Here is a 19,158-nt window from a genome sequence, read left to right on the forward strand (position 1 = left end):
TAAAGTAACGATTTTAACTAGAGTGACTATTTATGCCTGTTAACTGTAATCTCAAAATGAACTAACATCCGTTAAGTAATCGTACGAACAGTACGAATGCAATTAACTTACTTACTTAACACTACACCAACGAAAAACTAAATAACACTAAGAATACATCCCAGATTCATTTGATTATACAATAGTTAACATATTTTGTCTTCAAAATAATACAGATACACCCATAACACAATCAACTGATACACAACCCGACGATATTGACACTAAACCCGAAAAACCAAAAAAGAAGAAAACAAAACCAAAACAAGACACACAGAAACCTGATAGTATTTCAACTATAAAAGAACTTGAGGAAGAGTCTGTAGTTGAGACTCCAGAACAGATTACTGTTTTGGAATCTAAAACTGAAGACGGTCAAACAAAAACAAAAGTCGTCAAAAAACGAGTAATCAAAAAGAAGAAGGGCGGTAAGGAGGAGATAACAGAAATTCTAACAGTTGAAGAAGATGGCCAAGAACCAGTTACTACTGTAACCGTTGAAGAAACTGAACCAGAACCACAAGTTGTTACGACAGTTCATGAGGAACCTGAACAAATTACCGTTACTGAAACCGAAACTGAAGATGGACCTAAACGAACTGTGGTCAAGAAACGTACCATAAAGAAAAAGAAAGGACCCAAAGAAGAAATTACCGAAATCCAAACAGTTGAAGAAGACGGAAAAGAACCTGTCACAACAGTTACAGTCGAAGAAACAGAAGCACTTCTTGAAGACAAACCGGAGGAAGCATTTGCTGTTGAAAGTGTGGAAACTCCTGAACAAGTAACTGTATTGGAAACCAAGACACTTGATGGAGAAACCAAGAAAACTGTCATCAAAAAACGAGTAATCAAAAAGAAGAAGGGCGGAAAGGAGGAGGTAACCGAAATTCAAACAGTTGAAGAAGACGGCCAAGAACCAGTTACTACTGTAACTGTTGAAGAAACTGAACCAGAACCACAAGTTGTTACGACAGTTCATGAGGAACCTGAACAAATTACCGTTACTGAAACCGAAACTGAAGATGGACCTAAACGAACTGTGGTCAAGAAACGTACCATAAAGAAAAAGAAAGGACCCAAAGAAGAAATTACCGAAATCCAAACAGTTGAAGAAGACGGAAAAGAACCTGTCACAACAGTTACAGTCGAAGAAACAGAAGCACTTCCTGTAGACAAACCAGAGGAAGCATTTGCTGTTGAAAGTGTGGAAACTCCTGAACAAGTGACTGTATTGGAAACTAAGACACTTGATGGAGAAACCAAGAAAACTGTCATCAAAAAACGAGTAATCAAAAAGAAGAAGGGCGGTAAAGAGGAGGCAACCGAAATTCAAACAGTTGAAGAAGACGGCCAAGAACCAGTTACTACTGTAACGGTTGAAGAAACTGAACCAGAACCACAAGTTGTTACGACAGTTCATGAGGAACCTGAACAAATTACAGTTACTGAAACCGAAACTGAAGATGGACCTAAACGAACTGTGGTCAAGAAACGTACCATAAAGAAAAAGAAAGGACCCAAAGAAGAAATTACCGAAATCCAAACAGTTGAAGAAGACGGAAAAGAACCTGTCACAACAGTTACAGTCGAAGAAACAGAAGCACTTCTTGAAGACCAACCGGAGGAAGCATTTGCTGTTGAAAGTGTGGAAACTCCTGAACAAGTAACTATATTGGAAACCAAGACACTTGATGGAGAAACCAAGAAAACTGTCATCAAAAAACGAGTAATCAAAAAGAAGAAGGGCGGTAAGGAGGAGGTGACCGAAATTCAAACAGTTGAAGAAGACGGCCGAGAACCAGTTACTACTGTAACTGTTGAAGAAACTGAACCAGAACCGCAAGTTGTTACGACAGTTCATGAGGAACCTGAACAAATTACCGTTACTGAAACCGAAACTGAAGACGGACCTAAACGAACTGTGGTCAAGAAACGTACCATCAAGAAAAAGAAAGGACCAAAAGAGGAAATTACCGAAATCCAAACAGTTGAAGAAGACGGAAAAGAACCTATCACAACAGTTACAGTCGAAGAAACAGAAGCACTTCTTGAAGACCAACCGGAGGAAGCATTTGCTGTTGAAAGTGTGGAAACTCCTGAACAAGTAACTATATTGGAAACCAAGACACTTGATGGAGAAACCAAGAAAACTGTCATCAAAAAACGAGTAATCAAAAAGAAGAAGGGCGGTAAGGAGGAGGTGACCGAAATTCAAACAGTTGAAGAAGACGGCCGAGAACCAGTTACTACTGTAACTGTTGAAGAAACTGAACCAGAACCGCAAGTTGTTACGACAGTTCATGAGGAACCTGAACAAATTACCGTTACTGAAACCGAAACTGAAGACGGACCTAAACGAACTGTGGTCAAGAAACGTACCATCAAGAAAAAGAAAGGACCAAAAGAGGAAATTACCGAAATCCAAACAGTTGAAGAAGACGGAAAAGAACCTATCACAACAGTTACAGTCGAAGAAACAGAAGCACTTCCTGAAGACCAGCCAGAAGAAGCATTTGCTGTTGAAAGTGTGGAAACTCCTGAACAAGTAACTGTATTGGAAACCAAGACACTTGATGGAGAAACCAAGAAAACTGTCATCAAAAAACGAGTAATCAAAAAGAAGAAGGGCGGTAAGGAGGAGGTAACCGAAATTCAAACAGTTGAAGAAGACGGCCAAGAACCAGTTACTACTGTAACTGTTGAAGAAACTGAACCAGAACCACAAGTTGTTACGACAGTTCATGAGGAACCTGAACAAATTATCGTTACTGAAACAGAAACTGAAGATGGACCTAAACGAACTGTGGTCAAGAAACGTACCATAAAGAAAAAGAAAGGACCCAAAGAAGACATTACCGAAATCCAAACAGTTGAAGAAGACGGAAAAGAACCTGTCACAACAGTTACAGTCGAAGAAACAGAAGCACTTCCTGAAGACCAGCCAGAAAAAGGATTTGCTGTTGAAAGTGTGGAAACTCCTGAACAAGTAACTGTATTGGAAACCAAGACACTTGATGGAGAAACCAAGAAAACTGTCATCAAAAAACGAGTAATAAAAAAGAAGAAGGGCGGTAAGGAGGAGGTAACCGAAATTCAAACAGTTGAAGAAGACGGCCAAGAACCAGTCACCACTGTCACCGTCGAAGAAACTGAACCAGAACCACAAGTTGTTACGACAGTTCATGAGGAACCTGAACAAATTAGCGTTACTGAAACCGAAACTGAAGATGGACCTAAACGAACTGTGGTCAAGAAACGTACCATAAAGAAAAAGAAAGGACCCAAAGAAGAAATTACCGAAATCCAAACAGTTGAAGAAGACGGAAAAGAACCTGTCACAACAGTTACAGTCGAAGAAACAGAAGCACTTCTTGAAGACCAACCGGAGGAAGCATTTGCTGTTGAAAGTGTGGAAACTCCTGAACAAGTAACTGTATTGGAAACCAAGACACTTGATGGAGAAACCAAGAAAACTGTCATCAAAAAACGAGTAATAAAAAAGAAGAAGGGCGGTAAGGAGGAGGTAACCGAAATTCAAACAGTTGAAAAAGACGGCCAAGAACCAGTTACTACTGTAACGGTTGAAGAAACTGAACCAGAACCACAAGTTGTTACGACAGTTCATGAGGAACCTGAACAAATTACAGTTACTGAAACCGAAACTGAAGATGGACCTAAACGAACTGTGGTCAAGAAACGTACCATAAAGAAAAAGAAAGGACCCAAAGAAGAAATTACCGAAATCCAAACAGTTGAAGAAGACGGAAAAGAACCTGTCACAACAGTTACAGTCGAAGAAACAGAAGCACTTCTTGAAGACCAACCGGAGGAAGCATTTGCTGTTGAAAGTGTGGAAACTCCTGAACAAGTAACTGTATTGGAAACCAAGACACTTGATGGAGAAACCAAGAAAACTGTCATCAAAAAACGAGTAATCAAAAAGAAGAAGGGCGGTAAGGAGGAGGTAACCGAAATTCAAACAGTTGAAGAAGACGGCCAAGAACCGGTTACTACTGTAACTGTTGAAGAAACTGAACCAGAACCACAAGTTGTTACGACAGTTCATGAGGAACCTGAACAAATTACCGTTACTGAAACCGAAACTGAAGATGGACCTAAACGAACTGTGGTCAAGAAACGTACCATAAAGAAAAAGAAAGGACCCAAAGAAGAAATTACCGAAATCCAAACAGTTGAAGAAGACGGAAAAGAACCTGTCACAACAGTTACAGTCGAAGAAACAGAAGCACTTCTTGAAGACAAACCGGAGGAAGCATTTGCTGTTGAAAGTGTGGAAACTCCTGAACAAGTAACTGTATTGGAAACCAAGACACTTGATGGAGAAACCAAGAAAACTGTCATCAAAAAACGAGTAATCAAAAAGAAGAAGGGCGGAAAGGAGGAGGTAACCGAAATTCAAACAGTTGAAGAAGACGGCCAAGAACCAGTTACTACTGTAACTGTTGAAGAAACTGAACCAGAACCACAAGTTGTTACGACAGTTCATGAAGAACCTGAACAAATTACCGTTACTGAAACCGAAACTGAAGATGGACCTAAACGAACTGTGGTCAAGAAACGTACCATAAAGAAAAAGAAAGGACCCAAAGAAGAAATTACCGAAATCCAAACAGTTGAAGAAGACGGAAAAGAACCTGTCACAACAGTTACAGTCGAAGAAACAGAAGCACTTCCTGTAGACAAATCAGAGGAACCATTTGCTGTTGAAAGTGTGGAAACTCCTGAACAAGTGACTGTATTGGAAACTAAGACACTTGATGGAGAAACCAAGAAAACTGTCATCAAAAAACGAGTAATCAAAAAGAAGAAGGGCGGAAAGGAGGAGGTAACCGAAATTCAAACACTTGAAGAAGACGGCCAAGAACCAGTTACTACTGTAACTGTTGAAGAAACTGAACCAGAACCACAAGTTGTTACGACAGTTCATGAAGAACCTGAACAAATTACCGTTACTGAAACCGAAACTGAAGATGGACCTAAACGAACTGTGGTCAAGAAACGTACCATAAAGAAAAAGAAAGGACCCAAAGAAGAAATTACCGAAATCCAAACAGTTGAAGAAGACGGAAAAGAACCTGTCACAACAGTTACAGTCGAAGAAACAGAAGCACTTCCTGTAGACAAACCAGAGGAAGCATTTGCTGTTGAAAGTGTGGAAACTCCTGAACAAGTAACTATATTGGAAACCAAGACACTTGATGGAGAAACCAAGAAAACTGTCATCAAAAAACGAGTAATCAAAAAGAAGAAGGGCGGTAAGGAGGAGGTGACCGAAATTCAAACAGTTGAAGAAGACGGCCAAGAACCAGTCACCACTGTCACCGTCGAAGAAACTGAACCAGAGCCCCAAATGGTTGCGACACTTCATGAGGAACCTGAACAAATTACCGTTACTGAAACCGAAACTGAAGATGGACCTAAACGAACTGTGGTCAAGAAACGTACCATCAAGAAAAAGAAAGGACCAAAAGAGGAAATTACCGAAATCCAAACAGTTGAAGAAGACGGAAAAGAACCTGTCACAACAGTTACAGTCGAAGAAACAGAAGCACTTCCTGAAGACCAGCCAGAAGAAGCATTTGCTGTTGAAAGTGTGGAAACTCCTGAACAAGTAACTGTATTGGAAACCAAGACACTTGATGGAGAGACCAAGAAAACTGTCATCAAAAAACGAGTAATAAAAAAGAAGAAGGGCGGTAAGGAGGAGGTAACCGAAATTCAAACAGTTGAAGAAGACGGCCAAGAACCAGTCACCACTGTCACCGTCGAAGAAATTGAACCAGAACCACAAGTTGTTACGACAGTTCATGAGGAACCTGAACAAATTACCGTTACTGAAACCGAAACTGAAGATGGACCTAAACGAACTGTGGTCAAGAAACGTACCATAAAGAAAAAGAAAGGACCCAAAGAAGAAATTACCGAAATCCAAACAGTTGAAGAAGACGGAAAAGAACCTGTCACAACAGTTACCGTCGAAGAAACAGAAGCACTTCTTGAAGACCAACCGGAGGAAGCATTTGCTGTTGAAAGTGTGGAAACTCCTGAACAAGTAACTATATTGGAAACCAAGACACTTGATGGAGAAACCAAGAAAACTGTCATCAAAAAACGAGTAATCAAAAAGAAGAAGGGCGGTAAGGAGGAGGTGACCGAAATTCAAACAGTTGAAGAAGACGGCCAAGAACCAGTTACTACTGTAACTGTTGAAGAAACTGAACCAGAACCACAAGTTGTTACGACAGTTCATGAGGAACCTGAACAAATTACCGTTACTGAAACCGAAACTGAAGATGGACCTAAACGAACTGTGGTCAAGAAACGTACCATCAAGAAAAAGAAAGGACCGAAAGAGGAAATTACCGAAATCCAAACAGTTGAAGAAGACGGAAAAGAACCTGTCACAACAGTTACAGTCGAAGAAACAGAAGCACTTCCTGAAGATCAACCAGAGGAAGCATTGGCTGTTGAAAGTGTGGAAACTCCTGAACAAGTGACTGTATTGGAAACTAAGACACTTGATGGAGAAACCAAGAAAACTGTTATCAAAAAACGAGTAATCAAAAAGAAGAAGGGCGGTAAAGAGGAGGTAACCGAAATTCAAACAGTTGAAGAAGACGGCCAAGAACCAGTTACTACTGTAACTGTTGAAGAAACTGAACCAGAACAAGAGGAAGCATTTGCTGTTGAAAGTGTGGAAACTCCTGAACAAGTGACTGTATTGGAAACTAAGACACTTGATGGAGAAACCAAGAAAACTGTCATCAAAAAACGAGTAATCAAAAAGAAGAAGGGCGGTAAAGAGGAGGTAACCGAAATTCAAACAGTTGAAGAAGACGGCCAAGAACCAGTTACTACTGTAACGGTTGAAGAAACTGAACCAGAACCACAAGTTGTTACGACAGTTCATGAGGAACCTGAACAAATTACAGTTACTGAAACCGAAACTGAAGATGGACCTAAACGAACTGTGGTCAAGAAACGTACCATAAAGAAAAAGAAAGGACCCAAAGAAGAAATTACCGAAATCCAAACAGTTGAAGAAGACGGAAAAGAACCTGTCACAACAGTTACAGTCGAAGAAACAGAAGCACTTCTTGAAGACCAACCGGAGGAAGCATTTGCTGTTGAAAGTGTGGAAACTCCTGAACAAGTAACTATATTGGAAACCAAGACACTTGATGGAGAAACCAAGAAAACTGTTATCAAAAAACGAGTAATCAAAAAGAAGAAGGGCGGTAAAGAGGAGGTAACCGAAATTCAAACAGTTGAAGAAGACGGCCAAGAACCAGTTACTACTGTAACTGTTGAAGAAACTGAACCAGAACCACAAGTTGTTACGACAGTTCATGAGGAACCTGAACAAATTACCGTTACTGAAACCGAAACTGAAGATGGACCTAAACGAACTGTGGTCAAGAAACGTACCATCAAGAAAAAGAAAGGACCCAAAGAAGAAATTACCGAAATCCAAACAGTTGAAGAAGACGGAAAAGAACCTGTCACAACAGTTACAGTCGAAGAAACAGAAGCACTTCCTGAAGACCAACCAGAGGAAGCATTTGCTGTTGAAAGTGTGGAAACTCCTGAACAAGTGACTGTATTGGAAACTAAGACGCTTGATGGAGAAACCAAGAAAACTGTCATCAAAAAACGAGTAATCAAAAAGAAGAAGGGCGGTAAAGAGGAGGTAACCGAAATTCAAACAGTTGAAGAAGACGGCCAAGAACCAGTTACTACTGTAACGGTTGAAGAAACTGAACCAGAACCACAAGTTGTTACGACAGTTCATGAGGAACCTGAACATATTACCGTTACTGAAACCGAAACTGAAGACGGACCTAAGAGAACTGTGGTCAAGAAACGTATCATAAAGAAAAAGAAAGGACCGAAAGAAGAAATTACCGAAATCCAAACAGTTGAAGAAGACGGAAAAGAACCTGTCACAACAGTTACAGTCGAAGAAACAGAAGCACTTCCTGAAGACCAACCAGAGGAAGCATTTGCTGTTGAAAGTGTGGAAACTCCTGAACAAGTGACTGTATTGGAAACTAAGACGCTTGATGGAGAAACCAAGAAAACTGTCATCAAAAAACGAGTAATCAAAAAGAAGAAGGGCGGTAAAGAGGAGGTAACCGAAATTCAAACAGTTGAAGAAGACGGCCAAGAACCAGTTACTACTGTAACTGTTGAAGAAACTGAACCAGAACCACAAGTTGTTACCACAGTTCATGAGGAACCTGAACAAATTACCGTTACTGAAACCGAAACTGAAGACGGACCTAAACGAACTGTGGTCAAGAAACGTACCATCAAGAAAAAGAAAGGACCAAAAGAGGAAATTACTGAGATCCAAACAGTTGAAGAAGATGGGAAAGAACCTGTCACAACAGTTACAGTCGAAGAAACAGAAGTACTTCCTGAAAAACAACCAGATGAAGCATTTGCTGTTGAAAGTGTGGAAACTCCTGAACAAGTGACTGTATTGGAAACTAAGACACTTGATGGAGAGACCAAGAAAACTGTCATCAAAAAACGAGTAATCAAAAAGAAGAAGGGCGGTAAGGAGGAGGTGACCGAAATTCAAACAGTTGAAGAAGACGGCCAAGAACCAGTTACTACTATAACTGTTGAAGAAACTGAACCAGAACCACAAGTTGTTACGACAGTTCATGAGGAACCTGAACAAATTACCGTTACTGAAACCGAAACTGAAGATGGACCTAAACGAACTGTAGTCAAGAAACGTACCATAAAGAAAAAGAAAGGACCTAAAGAAGAAATTACCGAAGTCCAAACAGTTGAAGAAGACGGAAAAGAACCTGTCACAACAGTTACAGTCGAAGAAAGAGAAGCACTTCCTGAAGACCAACCAGAGGAAGTATTTGCTGTTGAAAGTGTGGAAACTCCTGAACAAGTAACTGTATTGGAAACCAAGACACTTGATGGAGAGACCAAGAAAACTGTCATCAAAAAACGAGTAATAAAAAAGAAGAAGGGCGGTAAGGAGGAGGTAACCGAAATTCAAACAGTTGAAGAAGACGGCCAAGAACCAGTCACCACTGTCACCGTCGAAGAAATTGAACCAGAACCACAAGTTGTTACGACAGTTCATGAGGAACCTGAACAAATTACCGTTACTGAAACCGAAACTGAAGATGGACCTAAACGAACTGTGGTCAAGAAACGTACCATAAAGAAAAAGAAAGGACCCAAAGAAGAAATTACCGAAATCCAAACAGTTGAAGAAGACGGAAAAGAGCCTGTCACAACAGTTACAGTCGAAGAAACAGAAGCACTTCCTGAAGACCAGCCAGAGGAAGCATTTGCTGTTGAAAGTGTGGAAACTCCTGAACAAGTAACTGTATTGGAAACCAAGACTGTTGATGGAGAAACCAAGAAAACTGTCATCAAAAAACGAGTAATCAAAAAGAAGAAGGGCGGAAAGGAGGAGGTAACCGAAATTCAAACAGTTGAAGAAGACGGCCAAGAACCAGTCACCACTGTCACCGTCGAAGAAACTGAACCAGAACCACAAGTTGTTACCTCAGTTCATGAGGAACCAGAACAAATTACCGTTACTGAAACCGAAACTGAAGACGGACCTAAGAGAACTGTGGTCAAGAAACGTACCATAAAGAAAAAGAAAGGACCGAAAGAAGAAATTACCGAAATCCAAACAGTTGAAGAAGACGGAAAAGAACCTGTCACAACTGTTACAGTTGAGGAGGCTGATGTCTATCCTGTGGACTCAATCGGTATGTATATCATTAATTGTTGTAAAAACATTGTGTTGTCAAAATTTTCTACAATTTTTTGTAAATTGATGTTATACGTTCATTTACTGGACAGTTTCAAATATGTCATCAAAACATAACATTTCAGTATACTCTTTTATATCTGCATCGGCTTCAATGCTCTGAATGAGACCTATGAACTATATTTTTAATATTTGTAGCCTCCAGAGTTGCTTAGAAATACGTACAATCACATAAGAACTTAATGTAAAATGTTGTAGCTATAACTGTACTGATTCAATGTTTTCAATTATTATTGGCAACATCCAGGAGAGAAGCAAATGTAGTTTTGCAATATTTTGATCCGTGTCCTTATAACATTGCTTGTTATTTCGCAAAATCAAATGATAGCAAATGTGGATTACCCCTCAGATAAATTGCAATTTTTCATTATTAAGTCTAAACAATTGTAAGTAAATTCTCCATTCCCATGCACAGTTGCGACTTTATGAAGTTCGATCGGGATCTCTCCTATAATAAGATGTTTACAAAAAGAATGGTCGCGTTGCAATATTCAGCATACGTTCCGAGGGAAAACATCAGTGTTACAGTAATAACATTGTTGCATGTAATAACTGTTTAATTACATTTAATCTTTCTTCCTAAGCAAATACGTTACAAACTCTTAGACAGAATAAGATAAAGATACAAATCAGAATTTTAATTAGTTTATCTGTGATACAATTAATTGACGTTGATAGTTTGAACCAGTGCCTATTTTGAAAATTTATTTCACGAATTTCACGAAATTTCATGAATTTCACGAATTTCATTAAATTTCACGAATTTCACTTATATTATGTATAGCTTCATTAATAGTAAATAACCTCATTTTCCAAGTTCTTAAAAGATATTCTGATAAGTGGACTGGTTAATCTTTGTTTTAAAGGCCTAGCTTTCGACAACAAGGTTGTTATCACCTTCAGAAAGGAAAAATATATTTAAATTTAGAAAACTCAATTGTCATGCATTGATTAGTTGTCGGATGTTCTCTTATTTTACCAATATTGTAATTTATTACATGAGGTAGCATTATGATGAAAGATAACGAAAATAGTTCCGCATATTTTTGTAACTGTTTGTCGTTAGACAATCGTTGTTTGGCGTTCACAATATCTTGAATTCTAGCATTTTGCCTTCGTCGTGTCAATAAATCTTATAAACTTGAATTGGGCCTCACTTCACATTAAATCGAAATATTTAGTAATCATAAACACATAAGCAACAAATGAGCCCCAAAATTAATGGCATCTGAATCATCTGAACGACATCTATGAACAATCTTATGTGGTAGCTCTCATCACAGAAGCCTCCAAATTGGACTTTTCTCAAAGATCGTGTTAGAAGTTGTGTTATAGAAACGTCACATTCTCGATCAATCAAAGTCGAACCGGCAAAGTCACTTGTGGCATACTTTTTTAGTAAAAACTTCTTTACCCACTTTCGAATCTCTATTCACGCCGTAAGTGTGCCTAAAATTTGAATTTCAAGTGAACGAGTCGATGAAAAAGTGAACCAAAAAATACATTTCAACGCACCTTTGTATGAAAATGACGCTGCTTTAGAAAGACTTGAGTAAGAAAGATATTGAATTTCGACCCCACGGTGTGAATTACTGTAGACTTGCGTCACCTTTACTATTCAAGGTTTTTTTGACTGATTCTATACATGGTTTGGTGTAATAATCAAGGTTCTGAAAGAAGAGGTTAAGACACTTACGAAGGCGGGTGAAACACAAATCTTGACAATTCAGACATGTATATTGTGTGAAAATTTTCCAAACCTAGTTGGCGCTCCAGGAAAATTTTAATCACACCGCCTTGGTGATCAACTTAAAAGTGTCTTAACCTGTTCTTTCAGAACCTTGGTAATAGTAATTAGTTTTCCTGGCAAATCTCTCACAAATAAAAGACTTTGAAAGAGTAGTGTGGTCAACAGAAAATTCGGTTTACGTTTCAGTTTGTATTCAGACATTTTCTGCCTGATAAATAGTGGGTGGTGTTTCTATTGCACGGTATAGAGGTCTAGCTATAGTTAGTTGCTTTTATTGACCCATTCTTGCAACCCTTTTCTTAGACGATCTAATATAACATGAAAATCCCAAGATAATACAACCTAAATTATAAAGCGAATAGGGCTTTCATAGACTCATGTATTTTTAAAAATTTTAGGGTCTTTCGAAGACAATTACATAGTTGTTCTATCATCGATTGGTGAACAGTAAAAACCTTATAACTCCATTTAACTTAAAAACTCGATCAGCCATTAAACTTTACAGTTCATTGATTTGAGGAAGCTGTCAAATGACGATCAGGTGGTAAATTCCGATAACACCATAATTTTCTCTCGTTATTGATGTGGCAACGTCAGTTAGAGAAGACAAAGACACTTATCGTATGATCGGCATTGCTCACCTGATCGCTATTTGACTACTTCCGACCGGACGAAAAAGGTTCCATAAGTTCGTTTTTTCCAATATTTATTGTGATATTGCTATTTTTGTGTATTTTAAGTGGCAACTTGTGTAACTTAATTTATTACATATTTACACAATTTCACGAATTTCACGATTTTTCACGAATTTCACGAAATTTCACGAATTTCACGAAATTTCACTAAAATTTCACGAAAAATAGGCACTGGTTTGAACGCTTGTCGTATTTTATATATACTCCCAATAAAGCTCGCACATATGGATCGTATAATTTAGTTATATTCGATTAGTACTCTGACCAACTTCAATATTTCTTTAATCCAATAAATCAAGAATGGAATGATCACATGGCTAATTTTTCCGAATTTTTGGAAAAAAAATTTCATCGTGACATTTCTCTTTTTCTTGTCATATTCCGTTTACATTTTGTAAGCTAATTTCCCTTGTCTATTGGTTTACATATCTCTGATTTTGTAAACTGAACGAAAATTTCACTCGATTACCATTTACGGTTAAAATTTCACTTATTCAGTTAATTATGCGACTATTATTAATTGAAATTGAATCTGTTTATTGTATTTATTCCAATGAATTTAATAAGTTGTAGAAGTAGATTCCTTTAGTTACAAAATATTCAAAAACTTAATATTGGAAAGCTCGAAAACTTAAAATAAAACGAACTGATCAAGAAGAAAAATCGGATTTGAATGTTACTTATTTCATCGAACGTGCCTTCGAAACGGTGGATTCTACAGTGTAGCACGATATGATGTATTGTCAGCGTCTCTCCACATTCGTATAGGCGACATATCGGTGTCCCATTTATGCATCATGTACGCACAGCAGCCATTTCCTGTTCGGATTCGATTTAGTCGATACCACTTCAGTTGTAGGATCCGCTACGCTCTCGATTTGCTATGTTCCTTTAATTCGAACCTTCGATAGAATCTCTGAACAATCCAAATTCTTTTTGTAATGAAATAATTTCAATTCAACACTTTGCATATCGTTAAACTATGAGGGATTTTCAACTACCGCAATGTAGGCAACGAGTGTGATTAGCCATATTTTTATTCATTTAATATAGTAGAGTAGTGGGAAGATCGATGCGAATAGTCGACGAAACGGCAAAACTAATATCTAATAATAATTCAGCGACTTTCAATAACAATTCCTGATATTTATAATAGATTGTTACTAATGTATGTATTTTATATCGTATAAGAATTTCATTTAGCCATATAGCAACCGCAACTACATCTACAATTGTACGCACAGTACTTATCCGTTGAAATCTTATTGCTGATTTTTTTGTTGTTGCAATGTATCATCTGTAATTATGGCCTGAAGAGGTATGCCAAATCTTAGGGTGAAAGAGTCAGCCGTTTACGAACAACAGAAAAACAAACATACAACCAAAAATACACAACAATAAAAAACTAATTACTGTAGCATAGACAAATAACAATAATTAATTTACTTAAAGAGTAGCAATTAATTGGTTTTCGTATGTTATACAAATTGCAAATATTTTGCTTGTACAATTTTTAAACAATTTTTTGGTAACGCATTAATGGTTTTGATGATTTCCCTATATAGATGTTACCGTGGATGCTGCGGAGGAACCTTATGAGCCAGAACCAACAAAGAAGAAAAAATCTAAGAAATCAATCAAAAAGAAAGTCAGGTACATCATTAGAAGGAAGGAAAACGACAAAGAAGGCTGGATGGAAATTATCGACACAGAAGAACCGGAAATTCCAGAGATTGAAGAAATAGTGGAAGAACCAACAGAAGAGGAAGTGGAAAAAATAAAGCCAAAGAAAATTATGAAAAAGAAGAAGGGTGATAAAGGTGATTGGCTGGAAATTGTTGATGATGAGGAAGTTGCTCCTGAGGAACTTGCCCCTGACGATGTAGAAGAAGTCGTTGAACAACCAAAAGAAGTGGAGAAAAAGAAAACGAAGAAAATTATGAAGAAGAAAAAGGCAGACAAGGAAGGATGGCATGAAATTGTTGATGCTGATGATGAAACTGAGGAACCACAAACAACTGAAGAGATCATCTTTCCCTTGAGCGAGGTTCAAGTAGAAGAAGTGGAAACACCCGAAGGAAACGTCATTAAGAAAACAACAAAGAAACGTGTCATCAAAAAGAAAGAAGGACCAAAAGAAGAAATTGTAGAAGTGGTCGTTGTCGAAGAAGATGGTAAAGAACCTGAAATGACCGTCACCACAACCGAATTAGATGAAAGTGATCAGACGGAAGAAGTAACAAAAAAGAAACCAAAGAAAAAAACGATAAAAAAAATCAAAAAAGATGATCAGCTAGAATACATACAGAGTTTGATTGATGCTGAGATTCCACAGACGGAGTTAGAAAATTACGAAACAACTGATATTGAGCAAAAGCCAAAGATTAAAAAGAAGGTTAAGAAGGAGAAATCACATAACGAACCAGAGATTGAAGAAAAACCAGCAGTTGACGATGACGATTCTGTTCAGCCACAAGAGGAAAATAAGAGTGAGCCAGAAAAGATCTTAAAGAAAAAACCTAAGAAATCTCAAAAACTCGAAGAGACAGTTGAGCCCGAAGCCATCGAAATCGAAGAGCAGCCTGAAGAAGTAGTGGAAACACTAGTGGCAAACGAAGAAGGCGAGGAGGTTAAGCAAAGAACTAAGAAACGAGTTATAAAAAAGAAACAAGGTCTAAAAGAAGAAGTAATAGAAGTAGTCACTATAGATAAGGAAGGGGAGGAGCCTGAGACAACAATTACCGTAGTGGAGGTGACAGATGTTGAAGAAACACCCGAAGAACTAGCACCTAATGAGCAAAAGAAACCGAAAAAGAAATCTGTGAAGAAGGTTAAGAAAAATGATGAGGATGAATACATAAAACAACTTCTGGAAGCAGATATTCCAAAAACAGAATTAGAGCAATTTGAAAAACCCGAATTTGAAAAGCGTAAGAAATCAATCAAATCTGAATCTGATAAGGACGAAATTGAAGAAAAGCCGAAAGAAAAAAAGAAAAAGAAAAAGAAGCCTATTGAAGTGGATCAAGCGGACGAGCAAGAGGAAGAACCTGAAAAGGAATTAGAAGTTGCAGATCATCCCGATGAGCCAACAGAATTGATTACGAAAGTTGAAAAACCCAAACCTAAGAAAATCGTTAAACGAAGAAAAGGTGAGAAGGGCGATTGGTTGGAAATTGTCGATGCAGAGGAGGAGTCTCAGGTAGTTGAAGAAACAATTGAGGAACCAATAGAAGAGAAACCTGAAAAACCTAAATCAAAGAAAGTTATTAAAAAGAAGAAAGGAGACAAGGGTGATTGGCTAGAAATCGTTGACGATGAAGATGAGTTACCTACTACTCAGGAAGCAGTTGAAGAGCCAAAAAATAAGGCGACTGAAAAAGTAAAGCCGAAAAAAATTATAAAAAGGAAGAAAGGCGACAAGGAATGGCTTGAAATCGTTGACGCTACCGAAGAAGATGAGCCACAAAATGCTGAAGTTATTCTTTTACCTGTGAGTGAAGTTAAAATAGAAGAAGTGGAAACACCAGAGGGCCAGGTAGTAAAGAAAACCACGAAGAAACGTGTCATCAAAAAGAAGGAAGGTCCTAAAGAAGAGGTGATAGAAATTATAGTTGTGGAAGAAGACGGTCAGGAACCAGAAATGACAGTAACGTCAACGGTAATAGATGAAACTGAGACTCAAGAAGATGTGACACAGAAAAAGCCGAAGAAGAAAACCATCAAGAAAATCAAAAAAGATGATCAAGATGATTATATTCAAAGTTTGATAAATGCCGAGATTCCCACAACAGAGCTGGAAGAATACGAAAAAGGTGACATCGAACCGGCCCAAAAACCTAAGAAAAAATCGAAAAAGGAGAAACCGAAAGAGGCGGATTCTACAGACACAACTACACAGGCCGAAGAGAAGCCTGAAGAAGAGACTGCAATTGCTCCAGAGGAAGAAAAATACGATGAGCCTGTAGTGAAGAAAAGGGTAATCAAAAAGAAACCTAAAGAAGTTGTTCCTGATGAAGTTGGTGAAATTATTGTAGAAGAAAAACCAACGGAAGAATTCGTGGTGGAGGAACATGGCGAAAAAGTTACTGTTGTGGAAGTTACTAATGAAGAAGGAGAACCTGTAAAGAAAACTACTAAGAAACGTGTAATTAAAAAGAAAGATGGAGCAAAGGAAGAGTTTATTGAGATTGTATCGGTGCAAGAAGACGGTAAAGAGCTTGAGATCACAGTTACTGTTACCGAATCAGAGCCGGAGCCTCAACTTGAAACAGACGAGCCGGAAAAGCCAAAGAAGAAGAAAAAATCCGTTAAAAAATTAAAGAAAGGCGAAGATGATGACTACATTCAACGTCTCATTGAAATGGAAATTCCAAAAACAGAACTTGAGAAATATGAAAAGGTAGATGTCGAAAAACGAGAAAAGTCAAAACAAGTCGATGAATTAGAAGACCAATCGGAACCTGAAAATCCTGAACAACCCGAGCAGCCACAGGAACAAGAAACGCCACAAAAGACACATAAAAAGAAATCAGTAAAGAAGGCGACACCAAAAGAAATTGAGCCGGAGGAAGTTCACTCAATTGAAATTGAGGAACAACCAGAGGAAGTGGTCGAGACTGTCGTTCCTACAATTGAAGGTGAAGAGGTCAAACAGCGAACTAAAAAGCGAACCATTAAAAAGAAACAAGGTGACAAAGAAGAAATAATAGAAATTGTCACTGTGGACAAAGATGGTCAGGAACCGGAAACTACCATAACAGTTCTTGAAGTACCTGAAGAAGATAATGAAGAAGACGACGAACAACAAAAGCCAGAAGTGCGAAAGAAGCCTAAGAAAAAGTCAGTGAAGAAAGTAAAGGTAAATGATGAGGACGAATATATAAGGCAATTATTAGAAGCTGAAATTCCGAAAACCGAATTAGAACAGTTTGAAAAACCCGAATTTGAAGAGCGCAAAAAATCAATCAAGCCAGATTCGGACGAAGAAAAGCCGAAGAAAAAGAAAAAGTCGAAAGTTGACACACCGAAGGAGACCGAAAAGGAGAAGTATGAAGAACCTGAAGAACCAATAGTGAAGAAACGAGTTATCAAAAAGAAACCAAAACAGATTCAAGACTCTCCTGTGGACACAGTAGATGAAGAAGCACCAGCTGAATTTACAGTCGAAGAGCATGCAGAGCAGGTCACGGTGACAGAAGTTCCCGATAATGAAGGTGAAATTGTTCAGAAAACAACTAAAAAAAGAGTTATTAAGAAGAAAGACGGTGAAAAAGAACAATTAATTGAAATCGTCACCGTTCAAGAAGAAGGAAAAGAACCAGAAATTACAGTCACTGTGTCTGAATTGGAACCCGCAACAGTAGATGAAACGGACGCTAATATCGGAGAAAGTAAGCCCAAAAAGAAGAAGAAATTGGTCAAAAAATTGAAAAAAGGTGACGAATTTGACTACATTCAACGACTTATTGAAATGGAAATTCCTAAAACCGAACTAGAGAAATATGAAAAAATTGACCTTGATACTGGTAAGCCCAAAAAAGAAAGGCCAGACCTAGTTCCAATTGCAATAATTCGGAAAGATCAAAAACCTACTAAAGTCAAAATCATGCAAGCAGAAGACCTCCCGCAAGCAACTCGATTGAAAACTAAGAAACCAAAACAAAAGGAAAAACCCAAGGATGAAGAAAAATTCCCTAAATTCAACCTAAAAAGTCGAATGACAGAGGTAAATTATCCGCCAGAACCGCTAAAAGCAATAATAACCGATTTGAACACACATCGCGACCAAGGGGAATTATCGCGTAACATAGAAGAAGCTGAAAAAATTCTAAAGACGAAGAAAAAGAAATTTAAGCACATTAAAAAACGAAAGGATAGCCTTGAGCGTCCTGAATTAGAAAAATATGAAAAATATGAAAGTAGTTCGGATGAAGCCTCTGAAACTAAGAAATATGAAAGGGCCACCAAGGAAGTCAAGGATGAAAAAGACGAAACTAAGACACTCAAGTTAGGAAAAGGAAAGAAGAAGCCACTGGATGCAGAAACTTCAGAAAATGTAAAATTGAAACCACTAAAACCTAAGGGTGAAATTTCGGAGGAAGTAGAACTGGTGAAACCGAAACAAGAGAAGCCAGTAGAACAAAAAGATTTACCAGACAGTGAAGCTCCTAATTATGAAATTAAGCCGTTCGACCAATTAGAATTTGAGCCTTTCGAAACTCCATTAGAGCAACCGGAAAGATTTGAGGATTCACCAGAACCGGAATTGGAGAAAGAGCCGAAAACAACGAAACATATTAAGAAAAAGAAACGTAAACCAGAACCAGAAACCATACAGCATCCAATAGTCCCAGGTGTACCGAAACCGCAAGAAGAAGAGCCTGAAGAGGATGTTAAATTTAGAATCGCTCAAAAGCCAAAACCTGAAGTGGAAGTAGAAAGTGCAAAACTAAGGCCTATTGACAAACCTAAGGATGAAGTTAGTAAACCCACTCCCGAAGGCGACAGAGATATGAATCTGGCAAAACCAATATCACCGGTTCCATCAGAAGAAGAAGACGTAGTAGAACCGACGAAACCAACGAAAATAAAAAAGAAAAAACCGAAACACACAGAAGACGAAACTCCGCAAGAACCCACTGCTGCAGATGAAGCTCCTGAAGAAACAATTCCTGAATCTACTGATACTGAAACACCGAAACACATACATAAAAAGCACAAAAAAGAAAAACTGTCACACAAAGACACACCTGATTCAAGTAAGTATTCGTTGTTGTAAGACAGCTAAAAGACAGTGATAAGTTCCTTCAAAGCATTTCCATTAAAAT

General features: G+C 38.1%; 1 protein-coding gene across 15 annotated transcripts in view; it reads left to right on the plus strand.

Moving 5' to 3' along the window:
* Positions 1-19,158, plus strand: part of LOC119073729 (titin) — a 104,658-nt gene that overhangs the window by 73,669 nt on the left and 11,831 nt on the right. For 10 of the 15 annotated variants that reach the window (XM_037179347.1, XM_037179348.1, XM_037179349.1 and 7 more), the window contains 2 exons: positions 216-9,821; positions 13,894-19,089. The exons of 1 other annotated variant lie outside the window; for it this stretch is intronic. In XM_037179347.1, coding sequence (XP_037035242.1) covers positions 216-9,821; positions 13,894-19,089 — 14,802 coding nt within the window. The remainder of the gene's footprint in view (positions 1-215; positions 9,822-13,893; positions 19,090-19,158) is intronic. 4 more of the 15 variants (XM_037179351.1, XM_037179356.1, XM_037179354.1 and 1 more) reach the window with 4 other exon arrangements.

This window comes from Bradysia coprophila, unplaced genomic scaffold (genome assembly GCF_014529535.1).
Source record: "Bradysia coprophila strain Holo2 unplaced genomic scaffold, BU_Bcop_v1 contig_138, whole genome shotgun sequence".
NCBI lineage: Eukaryota > Metazoa > Arthropoda > Insecta > Diptera > Sciaridae > Bradysia > Bradysia coprophila.